We start from the raw sequence: 17652 nt of genomic DNA, 5'->3' as shown, positions 1-17652 counted from the left end.
GGACAATCAGGCTCTCCCAGGCCCAGGAGTTGTCAGTTTCGTTAAGGGACCAGTTGATCAAATCCATAATTCTTCTTTAGGTTTTTAGAGAACAAGTCTGGGAGACTCTCTTAGGATTAGAGAATAAGCAAGACTATACAAAGACATGAGAAGCCAACCAGGAAAGATAAGGGAGAGGGGAGAGGGAGAAGGAGAATGTGCGACCGCCTCCGTCAAGAGCCAAGAGAGAAGGCAACAAAGTAATAGAGCATGTTGGTTTATTGGTTTGTTTTTTATTCAGTAGCAGTCAAGAGGCAACTTTGCCGGCCTCTTTTGACGACCGTCAAGGCCTTTAGTGGACTAGTAGCTAAACTGTCCAGCAAGATTATAATCTTTAAAGAAAACTAAAAAAATAATGAAAACTAGAAGTAAAAAGTCCAAAGCCAGAGTCCAATTTGGGATTACTCTGACTATGACTGTGTTTTATATTAAAGCAAGAATGTTGTAGTGAAATGAGATAAAATGTGTGAAATATTTATAAAGGGGGAAAATCCCACAAACCTCAAAGTGCACTTGAAAAGCTCGCAGAAGAAGGCTAACCTAGCTTATCTTGAAGGTAAGAGAGCACGCCCAACCCCCACCCCCAGAAGCAGAAGCTAACCCCAGGAAAGGCAATGTCATCTGGACCAGCTGTCTTCCCACTCTTCATGGCAGCCCTCACTTCCTCCTTAGTAATCCTTTGTCTTTCCTTTAAAGGTGGAAGTACTCCTTCCACTTTTAAAGGACACTCTTCACTTCTCCTTGATCACCCTAACCTGTTGCACAACACTTCCAGCTCAATCTCTTTGCTTAGCCAGTTGATAAAAGTCCTTTTTTCCTTCCTTAGTGTCTAGCCTCACGTACAATATCAGTTGGCCGTCTTGTCCTTAAACATCGGATTATTGTGCTGAATTACATGATTTGACTGTAATGACATCTGTGTGATGGGCCACCACATAAGCGCCCAGACTTAACAGTGTAAATCCTGGCCTGGTGATTTTTATGACGAATGTCGAATTTATAAGACAAACACAAAAATGGTATAGAACTCGCATTTTATCTGTCAATAAACTATGCTAGGATGGCTATATGAGGCAAAAGATATTTTTTCATATATTTGTCAGAAATACTTGTCAGTAGTCAAAACAATTATGACTCACATGGATAATATTGGTTGTTTCTTTATTACTTCATGGGTTACAGAGTGATTTGGTCAGTTATTGAGAATACAAAATGATGAACGCATTGATCCTGAAGCTGACGCTTCATCACACGTACTCTGGTGTCACTACAATCTGGTAGATGAACTGGTCATCAGGACAGGGATAAGGAAGGACCTGAGTAGCATTCGCAGAGATGGAAGCCATATTGCCTTTGAAGTCCTTGATCTGACAAACATACTGGCCCTGGCAGACCAGCAAGACCCGGTTACGAAAGAGGATTTCACTTTGGCTGATGTAGCTTTGGGGTGTCAGCTTTGCCACAGGAAAAGACTCACATCTCACACGATGGTTTGAACATTCATCCCTGTTGATGAGAATATTTGCTTGCCACCTCTTTACAGTGTCCTTGAAGATGAGGCTGTTGTGAACAGGTGTGCTAAATGACTTGGATCTGGTTTGACTGTAGGAAGAAGTTTCATAGCCATAGCCGTGGATATAGCGGTTATTGTAGCGCTGCCGTTTGTCAATCGGTCTTGAGTGGGTTTGAGAGGAGGATGTTCTGATTGAAAGATCTAAAACGATGCTCCAGGGCTCAGCAGTGTAAATCCTGGGCTGGTAATCCTTATTTTCTTTGCCGAACTTTTGCTTTGTCAGATTACTGAAGAGGAGCACGTTAAACTGAAAAGCTTTCAACATGTTATCACGATACATGGTCTTGTGAGTGCTGTAGAGCAGAGAGCTGGACTCGATCACATATAGCTTCTCAGCAGGAATCAGAGGAAAACGAATGTGTCCCAACAGATCAGCCTGCGTTTCCAAATCGACGGAGTCGCCTTTCTCACTGATCCATCTCTCTACAGACTGCAGCACAAAATATTCATCTGGCGCCACCAAATCTGAGCGAGTAAGAAGAGCTCTAAGAAGCCCCACTGAGAGGCCGGACCAAGCTGGAGACCTGGTCAGGTTTTGGTAGTTCCAGGCCATGTACTGGACACAGTTCTCCTCAAGCACTAAGTCCTTGGTCTCCACTGCATACTTGTAAAAAGACACCTGGTTGTGAAAGGTGGAGTCTTCTGGGAGGATTTTAGAAAACAGTCGGCCAATGTCCTCCATCAGCTGCTTTAACCCCAAATTAGAAGCCATTTGGTGGAGACACAGTGCAGAGGAGAGGGTCACATCTATCTTACGGGTGTAAATGTACCTAATGAAGATCAAATTATCGAATATTAGAATGTTTCATGTTTGAATTTGTACACATTTGTAGATGATTGCAAAACATTTAGATGTTTTAAAGAATAAGTCATCTACTGCAAATGCAGCAAAACATTACGTTCATTATACCTGATGAAGGAGGTGAAATGTGGCTGGCAGGTCAAGCTGAGGTTGACTGTGATGTTAGTAATCCCCACTGAAGCATTAAAGAATGGGATTTGTGACAGGATCATTTTGTGAGCACAGATGGTTTTCACACTTATCTCTGGGGTCCCATCCTCCTGTTTGTTCCCAGTAGGACTCTGTACTACGATCAGGAAGTCACAGCCATTTCCATCATCAAAGATTTGGCCGAGAAAGTCAGAAAGAATGATACTGTGGTCCAGTGATTGTGTAGAATCATTAATGTCCACATTAATGCCTGAAAAAGAATAATTAATTAAGCATTGATGCCACATACCACATCAGTGCTACTATGGGTTCTACATAAAGTTTGTTTTGTAAGAGTTTTGATACCTACTTCCTGTTTCACAAATTGCTCCAACATCCTCTTTGTGCGTGCAGTCAGTTTCTCCCCAGCCTTTGAATTCACAGGTGAAGAGATGTGTTTCTGTGCCTTTACAGTTTACATCATCGAGCCAAATAGGTCCAGGTGCTACAATGGAAATAGATGCAACACTCAAAAAAACTGAATCATCTTGCCATAACATATTAGGCAGCACTCATACACTCACCTACCCTTTTGCTAGGTACACCTTGCTTGTACTGGGTTGTACCTCTGGGTTGTTTACACCAAATTCTAACATTAGCATTCACATTGTGTAGCAGAAATCAGGACTCAGCACACCAGGAAACAGTTTTTCCAATATCCTGATGTCCAATTTGGGCAAGCCCATGCAAACTGTAGACAGGGTGACTCAGTTTGTGCAATCTGAGCCTGCAAAGACCTCTGGCATCAACAAGGTATTTTTGCCCAGACATCCGATACTCACCGGATACTTTTTCTTTTTCAGACTGTTCTACAGGTGCTTGTGCAGTGAAATCCAAATAGATCAGCAGTTTGTGAAACACTCACACCGGCCATCTAGAACCAACATCCATGCAACATTCAAAGTCACTGAAATCACCTTTCTTCCTTATTCTGTTGCTCAGTTTGAACTTCAGTGACTCCAACCATGCCTAATTTCCTAAATACACTGAGTTGTGATTGGTTGCTTAGAAATCTGCGTAAATAAGTGTACCTAAAAGTGGTTGGTGAGTTTACACATACATGTAGAGTTGCTTTGTTTAAACTGAAATCACAAACTACAATTTCAATCATTTCACTGCCCTCTGGTGGTGGATCAGTGGAAATAAAAGCCACCTTGTCCATAGTCCTTCCCAGTCACAATAGATTTGGCTCCAGGGAAGTTGAGCTGGCGACACAAGACCCGGGCGTCAGCCATGTCCCAGTTGTCGTCACACACTGTTCCCCATTTCCCATCATGGTATATTTCCACACGGCCCTCTGACACGTTCTTAGAACCGAACAGCCAAACAGCCTCACATCACCTTCCCGTGGCTCATGATTTCTGTCTATTCAAAATAATAAAATATATATATATTTTAAAAAGAGTAAATACATACATTTTTATTTCATATTGAACAATATTAATATTGTTAGCTCATTTTGCATCCTGTAAAAGATCAATTAAAGCAAAATAAAACAAAAACCTATTTTTATGACATTGTATACCAACCCTTAATTTTGTATTTTGCTTTTTGGTTTTTGTTGCTCTCTGAACCTTTGAATTAATTAAACACACTTTTATTTAGATTTTGCCAAGAAACTACAACAATGAAATGACCGTCTATGAGTAAGCACTTGGTGACAGTGGGGAGGAAAAACTCCCTTCTAGCAGGAAGAAACCTCCAGCAGAACCAGGGAGGGGCAGCCATCTGCCACAGCAGCAAGACATTAATAATAACTGACAATGTTCTGAAAACACTGAGAAAGCAATCAATCGCTGCTGTATCCCACAAATGACTTCATTCTGTGTATAAAAGGTGCCTGATATGAGGTACATCAGTTAAAAACTATTCCAAACCAGCCAGTACATTTATCAAAGATAGTCAAACAAGACTGCATGTAAAGAGAGCACAGGGAGAGTTTCAGGTCTCCAAAGCCCGAGAGCAGTTATGTAACTAACTAAATGATCATAGTCATTACATAACTTTGATACTAACGTATATTATTTACACTTTTTTTTATTATTATTATGTGTAATTATAAAACTAGGAATATACTTAAAAGTATTTGTGGTTTGGATTACTCACTCAAAATGTCAAATTTGTATGCCCTTCCAGAGACATACAGAAGTAGGAGAAGACAAAGACTATTTCGAGGCGGGAGCATTTCCAACAGCTAGTGTACGACTCTAACACAAAGACAAAAAAATAAGAAGCAATCAGAAGAAATGACACGTGCTCCATCTGCTTTCCTTTACGTCCTAAAATTATCCTCCAAAGAATAAATAATCAACCTGCTCAGTACTTCCAAAGAGTTTATACTATATATTTCCATGAGATAGAGAGGAAGATCTATTCAAATTCAAACTGATAGCACAAAAAAATTAAAAGGTGAAACTTTAAATACAAACTTACCTAAATCCTTACGTGCAATAAAAATGCATTACCTTCTTTCCTGTGGTTACGAAGTTGTGTTCGAGGTCTGTGAGCACATACCTGATTGCACAACTGCTCTTGGTTTAACAGGAACTTGTTTGAGGACAATGTCTAACTTTGGCAGATTGCGTTTTGAACATGTAAAAAGATATGACAGGACTCAGAAAATAGGAATTAAGATTTTACTCAGTCACCTCGCTCCACACACACATGCACAAAAAACCCCAAACAAAACTACATAGGATAAAATCACCAAAACATTCTTCAAACAATATACAGGATTAAAAACAAGGCTTTTGCTATCCCACTGACAATACTCGTGTGGACAGAGTGATACTATGGAAAACGGAGCAAAGGGGAAAAACCTTAGACCTTCTGAGTGTGTATAGTGTGTGCATAAAGATGAATTTTCCAGGGGAAAAAAACCAAAGCAAATCACAGTCTGATAAATTAGCTTTTGTACATTCATTATAAGAAAGGCTACAGTACTGTTTAAGCCCACATTTGGCCTAGGAAGAACGCAGTCCACCACAACCAGATCCGCACATTCTTGAAACTTTACTCTTTCAGCCATTAGTTCTTTTATTTGTATTGACGATGTCGCTTCAACGGTTGGAGTTATGTGTTTTAGACTCAATGAGGAAGCAGCGAGTGCAAAAAGTTCAACAGTGACTGTAAACAAACTGGAACCACAGTGAAGTGGCCTCAAGTGTGAGTGTCTCTGTGTGTGAGTCCTCTATATAAACTCCAAGCCCTCATATTTTACATCTCCGATCTTAGTTTCAGGCAAAAGGATGCGCCCATCAAGTGTGAAGGCCATAATGTACGTGGCAATCTTCCCAGCGTCCTCTTCAGACTTGAGCGCCAGGATGATCTGGTCATCAGTGTTGGGGACAAACTTGAAGGAGGAGAAACCGTGGGTAGGATTAAGTACACCCACTCGGCTGACTTTGATGTCGTTGAAATCTGGCGAGCAGCTAAGGACGAGGTTCGCGCCGCGTCTCTCGTCCGCCGTCTCTTCGTAGCGCTCGCTGCTCGCGCGGCGAGGAAGGAAAAACCAGCGCTGTAGGGTGTCGCTCCATGCTGCAGACTCGTGAATCAAATAGCCTGAGAAGATTCGGGGAAATACGGTAATGAGTAAAGCACGGAGATGGAAACTGAGGCGGCTGTTGGCAAGATCAGATCTGCGTCTTTACCTGGTTGCTCTATCCCTGCGGCGGACTTCAGGGATTTGTACTTGGGAACCCAGTTCTTGTGCTGTACGTCGCCTCTGAAGCCCACGACTTTCACCCATTCTGGATTGTTGTTGACAAATTCGCCTTCAGTGGTGGTCCACTCTTTCCCGAGACCGCCAACATACAGGTGCTCGTCCTTCACTGCCAGCCATTCGGCTTTGAATCCTATCAGATGAAGGCACCATGTAAATGCAAAGCAAATGAAAAGTGGAAACAAATCATCTAAAAGTACACAAGATCGAACTGTTTATAACAGAGATATCAGTGCAACGCCAACCTTTTGCAACGCTGCCATCGCCATCGGGTAAGATGACCCAGGGTACAGCCTTTTCTCCATCTATATGGTAGACTACACCCGTTCTGTCATCGACACTGTAAAGCTTCCCATTGAACACCACCAGCTCAGACAGCTCCATGCCCCTGCCTTTCTCCGACAGGTGGCTTTCCAGCACCACCCTGTCAACATCCCATTCAACGGCCACCTTGTCACCGCTCTCTGACACCAGCAGGTACCCCCGCCGCATGTAGCTGAACCACGTCATCTTCTTGTCGCTGAGAGAGCTGGTGTCCAAGTCAGCGATGACGCCGATGCGATAGCGGGTGCCCTGCGCCGTGCGCTCGGGTGGACTGAGGGGGTAGGTGTCGTTGTACTGCAAATCCGACTGGTGGCCGTCGCTCGGGTTGACTCTCCAGCTGCGTGAGCCATAGGAGCGGTACCGTAAGCCCGAGCTGAAGTGCATGAAAAGCAGCAGGATTAACGCCACAGAGCCAGCTACTGCCACGATGGGCCTCCACTTAAGGCGGAACCGGGGGTCGGTGGCATTGGCCATGGAAGCCAACATGGGGAGGCCTCCTACGGAGATACGCAGCGGGTTCATAGGCTCATTATGCTCAAGTCGAGTATAGCCTGGAGAAGCAGGCATGGGGGAACCAGGCTTGGAGTGACCTACAGAAAAATAGAGAGAATGTGAGTTCACTGTCAGAGAGGCCACTGGAAAAGACTTCAGTCTGGTTCTCTGGTGTCAACATGGAGGTTATCGGAGATCGTTTTTTCAGCACAAAGCCACAGTGAGGTCATCTATTCACATAAAGTTGCTCTAGCCCAGGTGTGTCAAACTCCAGGCCTCGAGGGCCGATGTCCTGCAGGTTTTAGATGTGTCCTTGATCCAACACAGCTGATTCAAATGGCTAAATTTCCCCCTCAACATGTCTTGAAGTTCTCCAGAGGGCTGGTAATGAACTAATCATTTGATTCAGGTGTGTTGACCCAAGGTGATCTCTAAAGCCTGCAGGACACCGACCCTCGAGGCCTGGAGTTTGACACCCTGCTCTAGCTCTTACGAAATGAACACTTATCATACCTGAGAGCAAACACCAAAACTAAAACAATGGGCTTGGTTGATCCTAAACCCCGAGCAAAAGTCGCAACTTCGGCTCGTAGTTAAAACACAACTTTCCAAAATGACAACGCAAAAGTATTAACAATCGAAAAACGACAATTAGTTTTTTAACCAAAAGGCTCATTTTAGTCATTTCTCTTAATCCACAAATGATAGAATGAACGCAATTAAAACACTTCGACTTACACACTTCCATAAGCGATGGCAGGCAGATGACTCATTTCAGGTTATAGTTTCATTCTTTTTTTTTTTGGTTTAATTATTCTACTAAGTGTTAGAGTCAGAGCGGACATAAGCGACTCCACTGGTTGAACATTGATTGCTTAGAAGGAGGAAGAAACCGGTCTAGGTGAATATCAAGCGCCCGACAATGAGTCTTGTCGACGTGGTGATGGGAGGAGCTTGCTCTGAGGTAATAAGAGGGCGGCTGAACAAGTTATTCAGGAAATACACAATCACTGAGCAACTGTCACACTGATGAGCTGTCACATGTAGTGTAATGATATGGTAAGTCCAGCCGCTTTAAAGATATATTCAGACATCTTCTGTCATATCTGAATATATCTGATTTTTTGTGTGCGTGAGCTGTTGTTCAAATATATAAAGACAGCTGAAGAAGGACAGAGAGTACAAATTATTGTCATTCAATAAGCTGTCAGAAAACTGAAAAATCCTGCCCTACCAGCTGTCCAAAAGCCCATCGTATTAATTAAAAATATATAAAATAAAGATTGTTACAATTGGATTCATCTGTCAGGACCTTCTGTCCCTTCTTCACTGTTTTTATTTCAGGTAGATCATCCAAACTTGTGAAGTTTTCACCCCTTTTTGAATTGCAGCGTCCTAAATATTTTGTTTTCGGATAAAACACGTGATAGTGAGATAACAGATAAATAGCGGGATTAATTGGGAATAATTTAAACAACGCATTTTTATTTTACTTAACAAGCTCACGTAGAGCTGAAAGGCCTGTAACTTGGGAAAACGACATTCCTGTTATTTGCTTACACACCCAATAAACTAGTGCGTGTGACCTTTCAGCTGAATCAACACAACCCAAACACAGCAGTGGAACTGTCCGCTGTTAGAGGGTCTCCTGAAAAGCTCTGCAACCCTAAAGCTCCTCTGAGCCCAGCTGCCGCAGGATCATACCCCGAAACCTGAACGCGTTTCTTAAAGGGGAGCAGGAGCTGAAAGGCTCTTTCATACGAGGGCCCTGAGCCAAACAGCCATCCGTTGTGGCAGCAGCATCGGGTCTCCCTCTCTGAGGCCCGCCACTGTACCTACACTCAGTGAGTGGCTGAGAATAGAAACAGTGTTGCTGATTAACTGTTGGTGTAAAAATTGCTTGTGCCCCACAACACAATCAGATGACGCGGCTTACCCCTTCGTCTCCTCCTGCCCGCACGCTGATCCTGTGTCATTAAGTTTACTCCACGAGTCCTTCCACAAGTAGTCCTGAGCTCGAAAGCTGTCTTTCTCCTCACTGATCATTTGCACTGCAACCATGACTATGTTGTTACAAAGCTAGTGAACTTTACCTACACTTGGAGGATTATCACCAAGTCCAAAGGGGCAAAGCCTCTTGAGAGACAACGCAGTTCATTCAGTTTGTTATTAATCACCGCCTATAAATGAACAGGTACCGAGGGTTACGAAAACCTTTATTAAGTGCTCAGCGACTATCGGCATAAAGGTGAAAAGCCACAGCCCTGGACATATGAATAGAAGTTAGCTGCAAACCTACAATCAGAGGCGTTCCTGTGATGTAATCATTACACTGAGGACTGCGAGCAGCATAGTTGCGCAGGAAACCTCACTGACTCTGAGACGCAGTAATGTCTGTTAATAAGTGATTAACACCTTCTGGGCTTTAGTTGGAAACATGTTAAGAGCACAGACAGCTTCTTAAAAAGCAACCTTTCAGCTTCTCAGCCCGATACTTTTATGTTTCAGGTTCCCCACACAGTGAAGATGACCTAATAGACAAGACTGCAGCACTGGGTGATAAGAAGATACTTAAAAGTTTGGGATGAATTTGAAATAGCCTTTGTTTTTAAAGAAAAGCATAGACGTTTCCCTCTAATATAACACTGAACTGCTTAGAATTGGCATCCTAGCTGATGGTGATGATGGTGAAAGGCTGCTCATTGGAATGATCATGTTCCACTTATGTTAACAAAGCTGACGGCATTTCTCCTAAAATGAACCAATAGATTTGGCTAGTTGTGTCTCTGCAGCTGCACCGCACCCCAAAACATCCGTTTGACAACATCAAACAAGCAAAATTAAAAACGTAAGAGTTCAACCTGAGCATCAGAATGGGGAAGAAAGGTCACTGAAGTGCCTTTTAACTTGGCATGGTTGCTGGTGCCAAACTGATGATTTTTCCATACAACCATCTCTAGGGTTGTGATCCCTAGAGGATGGTCCACAAGAGAGAAAAATACCAGTGAGTGGCAGTGGGTGGAAATGCCTCTCAAAGGAGATTTGTCTGGGCTGCTTCAAGTCGTTAAATGAGCACTTATTAGAAGCAAGGTGCACAACACATTGCCCCTTGAAGCAGACATGCTACAGCAGCAGAACGAGTGAGATGAAGACTCCAGGAACACTTGTGGCCTTCATCGGGGTCATTCAGGCCACAAGCCGAAATGTGTTGGCCTGCTAATAAAGTTGTTCCCTAGTGTTTCATGTGTTGCTGGAGTCTTCACCTCACCAGGTCCATAGTGTGCCATGGACCTCTTCACGCACCTTGGAAGTAGGTGAAGTTGTGCCAGAAACGTTTGGATCTCTACAGCAGCAGAAGACCACACCAGGTGTCTCTCCTGTCATCCAAGAACAGGAAACTGAAGCTACGGTTTACACAGGCTCACTAAAACCGGATAATAGGTCATAAAAATGACAATCAGACACATTATAGTCAAGCATTTTAATCTCTGTTTGCAGGTCTCTAAGTTACTTGAATAATTCAAAGTTCTCTAAAGTTCTCCCCTGCCTGGTAGCAACTGTGCATAATGTTGAGTAAGTGTCCATTCAAACGCCTCTCTGACCATAAACTTGCCTCTGTGCTCCCATAAACGATGACATCTGGTAGGGCTGACCTTCAAAGTGTGTGTGAGGCCAATAAACACTTTTACTGAGTACTTTAACTCGGGTTTTAAACACCCTGCGTGTCAAGGAGCCACAAACAAATGTGCATCACACACTATGGACCTGATGTTACGTGGTTGCGCTGTCTGCAGATTCCCAGAAGATAACAGAAGCTGCGGGTGAACCAGGACAATACCCAAGTTTTTATTTCCAGGCCTTTAAGCGCTGAGACACTAAACCTGTAAGGGAATTAAATGTCTGCCGGACCATCATAGTTGATTTTCTCGGTGAAGAAGGCGAAGCTTTTGGACTGACACACGCGATCATCTCATTTGCAAGCGTGCTTTTAGCTGCTGCGGCTCTCTCCTGCCAGGAGCTCAGAGGTTAAAACGCAGATGCCGTCAGTAACGGCAACCTGAAACGTTTCCGATCAAACCCCTCCTCCCGCTTCGTTACTCACCGCAGATGTGGGATCTTCAGCTCTCAGTCCGCCGGTGGTCGGAGCTTGGATGTCATTATTGTGTCGCCTCCTTCCTCGGCCCCTTTTCCTCTTTTTGCGTTGTCCGGACAGCCGATCATTACTTCCTATGTCAGTTTGATGACGACAGCACCATGTCGTGCTTACGTGTGGTCGATGCAGAGGGAGGGGGGGAGAACGCTGCCTTCAGGGGCTGTCGGAAATATGACAACTTAAAGTTTCAGCCTCTGTGAGAATTATTATACTTTTATTATATTTTATGGATTTCTTTAGAATTTAATTTAGTTTTACATACATTAAATAATGCAAAGAAAGACCAAAATTTAAACATGTTTCTCTATTAGTGAAAAAAAAAAAAAAAACAGAATAAGGAATGCAAAAGAGACTTTGAGATGTTTCATTTATCTATTTAAATATTGTGTGTTGTGTTGTGGATGTTATTTTTTACGATGTATTTTAGAATCTTTTTTTATGTTTTGGGTTGTGTGGCTGCTACCTTGGCCACGAGATCACATCTATCTTTGTTTCTTTTACAGGTTGTGTTTATCACATTTAAGAAGTTCAGAACATGTGTCACATACACACTTTGCTCAAAGGTATAAAGGCTTTATACCTTTATACCTGCAAGCCTTTATGATAAAGGCTTACAGTACTGTAAGAGATAAGCTACTATTCCATGTTTATTATGATTTATATTATTGGATAGAGAAGATAGGTGTTAGAATATGAGCATTCACTCTAGATTTTGTGTAGATTTCTCAAATAAAAGTATAAACCATTGTCTATTTAAGTTTGTTACAATGAAAATTCTGCCGTAATTAAGATAAAACCTAACTTTGAATATATTACTTTGCTTTATTGCAGTTCATTTTTAATTGATATATTTTATTTTATACTGTTTTAAGCCTTACTTTTTAAAAATCCCCTTCAGGGTTGCATCAGGAAGGACTACTGCTGTAAATCTCAAATCAAACGTGGAGCTTCCCGTTGTGGTCTCCTCTTAAGACAAGGGAGCAGCTCTCACTTCTACTTACTTTTATTTTAACCTATAATGCATTACTCAAATCTTAGCACCTCAGTCGTTGTCTGGATCCTGCTGTCTCCACAGCTCAAGTGTTCCTCCACATTTACTATTCAAATATTTGACAAAGGTGCAGAGGCAGGAACTGCACACAGTCTTGCCTTTTCTTTTAAAGAAGTCTGACTCAGAGTTTTAAAACCTGTTTTTATTTGGCACACTCCGTCTGATACAGGATCACTGTGCAAGGCACTTTAATGAGGAACATTTGCAAAGCGGTGACAAAGCAAAAGTGCAGAGGAGAAGAAAAAGCAAGAGGGAAAAAGTAATGTGGAAAATGATTCGATTTGATTGTCATGTACCTGAATTTAACAGTATTAAGAAAGAAAATAAATACCAAATTTGCCACAACATCAAAGAATTGCTAAACCTATGGCTGAGACATTTATGGCATTGATTACTTTAAAAATCCTAAGCAAAGAATTCAACAGAAGAATCCAATACAAATCAATCAAAACACCTGTAAAAGCCAAACTATAAAAAGAAGCGAATGTGACAAATTAAAATGTCAAACAGAAACAAACTGAGTTTTTCAGTGCATGAAAGCCTATTTAGTGGTTGATTACTTAATAAAAAAGACAAACACGTGGCATTACAGTAGTTATAGACTTCAGATACTTCTGATCTACCAACTAATTGAATAATATGAGTTTGCAATGTGGTGAAAGAGCAGTATACTCAGCTGTATGTTTGAATTGCAGTTATTGAAGTAAACACTGAACAGTTACATATTCAGTAAAAATTTTCAATGCAAACCAGATTTCCTAAAGAATTACACTAAGTCTAACCATTCTGATAATTAGTGCTTTGATAGGAACAGCAGCAAACTGCACTCGCAATAGTAACTTAAGGAGGCACTGAAAAATCTGCAGCAGTTTTGGTACAAAGGCAATTCAGGCGTGGCCATGCGCTCTCTCTCTCTCATTTTTTTTTTTTTTTTAACCAAGACAATCACGCGCTAGCAAATAAAAGAACATCTTTAGACTTTACCCACTGTGAACAACACAGCAAAACTTCCACCGATGCAGGAAACTAAAAAGATATCAGTGCACCCAGAAAACCAAACGCGTTCAGCAGGAACAGAAGGGGAGTGCACAGAACGGTCCGGCTCTGTAAAAGAAACAACTGGCACACATATTTAAAAAGAAAATTTCCTCATTTGATTCCTGCCTTTGAATCTTAGTCTTTCAATAAGATGGAGGCTGATATGCTCCTGGAGTCTCCTGGGTGTTGGAGAAAGGTGACTGCTGATAGCCAGAGGGCCCGCTGGTGCTGGAATAGGGGCTGCTCTGGTAAGGAGCATTGTGGTCGTTGGCTGGGTCTCTGTATTCCTGCTCGAATTCATTCACTCCTTGGCGATACCTTGCAAGTGCAAAGTAGGTCAAAAGGCTCTGTAGAGAGAACCTTGAATTAGTGCTCGGATCTTTTATCACAGCAAATTCAAAGCTAGCGCGAACTCTGCGTCAGGCTCACCCAGGTGATGATCGAGAAGAAGGAGAAGGCAATGACACCTCGGGCCGCATCAGCCACGACTTCTGCGTTTGTCGTCTTAGACCACAGGCTCGTCAGGACGCAGAAGCAGATGAACCACAGGAACGTCCACACCGCTGTCAGGTGTTCACCGGAGAGAAACATGTTTCATGTGTTAACTTTAAGTCTCACTTCCTGATTTATGGCACAGTTCCTTCATTAAACTATATGGTGAAAAAATGAAAACCAACTCTTACCAGAGAAAGCAAGATCACTTATTACAATGTATTTTCGGTCTTTGGCATTGCTGATGTTCGGGAAGTAGGCATCTAGCACGAGGAACAAAACACAAGCCAAGAAGGCCAAGACTCCGACTCCCACCCCGTAACTGCAAGCACTGTCAGTGCTGTGGAACATGCACTCGTTTTCAGCTTTTTCCTTCGTGTTGGGGTAGCCTTCGGCTGTGATGGTTGCAAAAACCACGATAGAGAATATCTGCAAAGACGGGACACAAAAAGGTCAAGGCCAAGTTTAAGCCACGCAGCTATGGAGTTTGCGGAATTAGCATGACTCACATTACAAGAAAGCTTCTTTAATCAAAAAATAATATCTGTCAATCCAATCTAAACAAGTAAAACACCACCTTTTCAGCTATTCATGACCCACATCCCCTTTTTCATAACACAGCTAACATGAAAAACATTACACAATTACGTGACACAAAATGAAAATACTACTTTTAAAAGGCAACCGAATCACAGAGTCACTGTTCACTGGAGCACACCTCTTCCGTTCTAGCTTCTTAATTCATGAAGACTTCATGCATTTTGTATGATTTTGAACAGGTTTTAAGCATTCTCATAAATACTCTACACGAAGACATCTGAAGAGAATATAAACTGCAAAATCATGTTGGTTTTATTTATAACATTTGAACACTTAAACTTTCCTACAGAAGTTATTATAGTTTTGTATTCTTTTGAATTGTATTACATAGTGACTTTTCATTTTTCTTTCAGTTTAGTTTCAGTTAGTTTCCAGACTGGATTGACTTATTGCAGTTTACTTTATATTGTTTGAAAAGGTTTTAGTTTAATATTTATAAATTTCAGTGCTAGTTTTCGCCTTTGTTTTGATTATTCTTGTATGGAGGGTGTATGTCAGAAGCGAGATTTAGGAAAATCAGTGCAGGAACCTTTTGAACACAGTTGATTCATAGTTTTAGTTAAATAAAATATCCTTGTTTTCTACCAGTCTTGTTCACAGATGTAGGTTTTCACTAATAGGCCCACTGAACTTAAATGCACTTACCGGGAAGCAAATTTGCTTCCCGGTAAGTGCATTTAAGTTCAACAGACAGGTAAAACAGACAGGTAAAAGTTGTGCTACAGTGTTAACACCGTAGCACAACTTTTACCTGTCTGTTTTCTGTTAGTATTGGTTTTTTTCTTGCAAAGCACTGTGAAGGTGTGCTTTAGTAACACTGCATACGTAAGCTTCCACTGCAGTGCCTACACATTAAGCATTTCCAATCACCTGACAACTGGAGTTGACTTGACAACAGATGACGGCGGAAGCTTCAATTTCTGACAATTATCTAAACTATAAAACTGCAAGAAAAAAAGCAAACAACTCCTGTTGTTTTAACCTGTCTCGTTTTTAAACCACGGTAACACAGTAACTTTAAATTAAAAGTCAGCAGATCGCTTATCATCATGTGGCAGTTAGTGTGGTGACACAGCACTGGGCAGTTGCTAGTTATTATTAGCTACCACCAACCAGAGCCACAGAAACACCTTTTTGACACTTTACTGAAAGCTCATTAAAATGTTTAAACGTGACACTCAGATAATGTCCCGTGTTGACCGCACAAAAAGCTAAAAAAACACATTTTTCACTAATTTGGGTGGGCGCTGGCAGCGCACATCTGTTAAGCTAAACTCGGTGCAGTGACAGCTGGCTAACTGTGATGCTAACGTTTCCGTGAAGTCACTCACCCAGCTCAGGAAGCGCAAAATAGTTTGAGGCTGTTTTAGAAAGTTCGCTAAATCAAAGGCGCCACCGGCCAAAGAGGCCCCGTAAGCACTGTTCTGCATTTTCCCCGTGAAGAAAACCCCGACAGTCAGACAGTTTAAGGACAAACTGACAAGTCTTCCTGTCACAACTGCGGCAGTTTCGATTTGTCAAAAAAACTTCCTCAAAACTTTTTTAACGCCGCCCCTGCAGCGATGCGTTCACGGGACTCCCGGAAGTTTAATTTTTCAACGCCGTGGGCTTTACGCAGGCCGTGTTATTATGTAAACCTTGCTTTTACCGTTTGGTGTTCAAGGCCCCTTTTCCCACCCAGAACTGCTTTAATTCTTCATGGTACAGATTCAACAAGGTGCTGAAAAGATTTTAGTGCATATTGACATGATAGCATCACACAGTGTCTCCAGATTTGCAAGCTGCACATCCATGATGTGAAGCATGGATGAACCAATCATGTGAACTATTCGAACACATCCCAAAGGTGCTCATTGAGCTAAGATCTAATGACTGTCGAGCACTGAATGTGAGGTAAAGAAACCAGTTTAAGATGTTTTGACCTTTACCTGTCAGAAGATGGTATTCATAAACGGATGGACATGGTCAGCAAGGTTATGGCATTTAAATGATGCTCAGTTGCTGCTAAGGGGCCCTAAATCTGCCCAAAAAATAAAATAAATAATAATATCCCCATACCATTACACCACCGGCAGTAGCCTATACCACTGATACAAGACAGGCTGGGTAGACGCTTTCATGTTCAGAAATCAAAAATCATCAGTCCAGGTAACAGCTATCTCGTTTTCTTGAACCTGTGTAAATTGTAGCCTCAGCCGTTCTTAGCTGAGCTGACAGGATGCCCGTGGGGTCTTCTCCTACTGTAGCCCATCTATGCCAAGGTTCAAAGTGTTGCGTGCTCTTCTATATACCTTACTTGTAACAAATGGTTATTTGAATAACTTTTACCACAGATGAGCACAAAAAAAAATCCCTCATCAAAAAAAAGCTAATAAATTTTTACACAGCTGCATATCTGTTACATTTCTATGTGCTGATTTTTTTTTCATTTCGCACAAACACTCATAATCAACAGATTTCTACTAAATTATCACTTCACACTGAGATGAAAAAAGAAACTGTTTTGCAGAGAGGGCAGGATCAAGTGTCCCTGATCCCTCCCTTAGTTCTGCTGCAATAGTGCTAGGGTGCTGGGGGCTTTCCATGATGCAATTAGTTTTCCGTTTTCAGTCACCCATGCACCTCTTTGCATTTAATCATTAGCTATTTTGATTGTTATATAATAATAGACAGAAGACACCTGATTGTTTTGGGGTTCTCTCTATTATTTTAGGTCTTTACCTTACAATATAAAGGCAATTGTCATGATTTGGTGCTATATAAATAAAACTGAATTGAACTTAAGAGAACAAAAGGGCAAGTATTTGAGCACCACCTGGAGTCTATCTGCCTATCAGCTCCAAGCAGCCTGGATATTCTTCTTTGGCATCAACGAACAGTGCTGGGGTCTGAACTCAAAAACGAATGCATTACAAATTACTTGTTATTCTTATTAAAAGTGATGCAGTGTGATACTTAAAACCTCATCAAAGAACGTAACTACTCCATTCAATACTTTCTCGTTATTCTGTAACATGACCTGAAATGGATCATCACATAATTACCAGTTAACAATATAAACCTATAGGCTACAGTCCCACAAACAGACACAAATCTCCATCCTAATGAGGACACAGATGTGAACTTTTCCTTTGACTGACTACTCATCACTGCTTTTGCCTCTTTTGAATCTCTGGCT

The 17652-nt window shown here is 41.8% G+C and overlaps 3 protein-coding genes across 7 annotated transcripts; all 3 read right to left on the bottom strand.

Moving 5' to 3' along the window:
• Window positions 1-1197: 1197 nt before the first annotated feature.
• LOC102784721 (galectin-3-binding protein A-like) lies at window positions 1198-5112 on the bottom strand. 2 transcript variants are annotated; one of them, XM_035908020.2, is made up of 6 exons: window positions 5037-5112; window positions 4710-4810; window positions 3757-3968; window positions 2914-3048; window positions 2523-2814; window positions 1198-2382 (listed from the first exon to the last, which is right to left on the bottom strand). In XM_035908020.2, exons 3-6 carry the CDS (start codon window positions 3836-3838, stop codon window positions 1287-1289), a joined length of 1605 nt encoding a protein of 534 aa, XP_035763913.2. In that variant the 5' UTR covers window positions 3839-3968; window positions 4710-4810; window positions 5037-5112; the 3' UTR covers window positions 1198-1286. The 2 variants fall into 2 exon arrangements, with proteins under 2 accessions (XP_035763913.2, XP_087696426.1); XM_087840300.1 differs by lacking the exon at window positions 4710-4810 and having other exon boundaries at window positions 5037-5086.
• Window positions 5113-5266: 154 nt separating this feature from the next.
• Window positions 5267-11407, bottom strand: cant1a (calcium activated nucleotidase 1a). Of its 4 annotated transcripts, none has more exons than XM_006791402.3 (4): window positions 11243-11407; window positions 6570-7238; window positions 6254-6457; window positions 5267-6164 (listed from the first exon to the last, which is right to left on the bottom strand). In XM_006791402.3, the coding sequence occupies exons 2-4, from the start codon at window positions 7213-7215 to the stop codon at window positions 5794-5796; spliced, it is 1221 nt and encodes a 406-aa protein (XP_006791465.2). In that variant the 5' UTR covers window positions 7216-7238; window positions 11243-11407; the 3' UTR covers window positions 5267-5793. The 4 variants fall into 4 exon arrangements, with proteins under 4 accessions (XP_006791465.2, XP_087695957.1, XP_035763814.2 ...); XM_087839831.1 differs by lacking the exon at window positions 11243-11407 and adding an exon at window positions 10444-10636; XM_035907921.2 differs by lacking the exon at window positions 11243-11407 and adding an exon at window positions 9077-9260.
• Window positions 11408-12471: 1064 nt separating this feature from the next.
• Window positions 12472-16020, bottom strand: syngr2a (synaptogyrin 2a). The gene is made up of 4 exons (XM_087839830.1): window positions 15806-16020; window positions 14066-14303; window positions 13812-13945; window positions 12472-13729 (listed from the first exon to the last, which is right to left on the bottom strand). Exons 1-4 carry the CDS (start codon window positions 15902-15904, stop codon window positions 13526-13528), a joined length of 675 nt encoding a protein of 224 aa, XP_087695956.1. The 5' UTR covers window positions 15905-16020; the 3' UTR covers window positions 12472-13525.
• Between the last annotated feature and the right edge of the window lie 1632 nt (window positions 16021-17652).

This window comes from Neolamprologus brichardi, chromosome 4 (assembly GCF_056152115.1).
Source record: "Neolamprologus brichardi isolate AB-2024 chromosome 4, ASM5615211v1, whole genome shotgun sequence".
In the NCBI taxonomy this organism is placed as follows: domain Eukaryota; kingdom Metazoa; phylum Chordata; class Actinopteri; order Cichliformes; family Cichlidae; genus Neolamprologus; species Neolamprologus brichardi.
The sequence above is the reverse complement of the archived record's forward strand: the minus strand, read 5'-3'. Positions and strand labels throughout refer to the sequence as shown.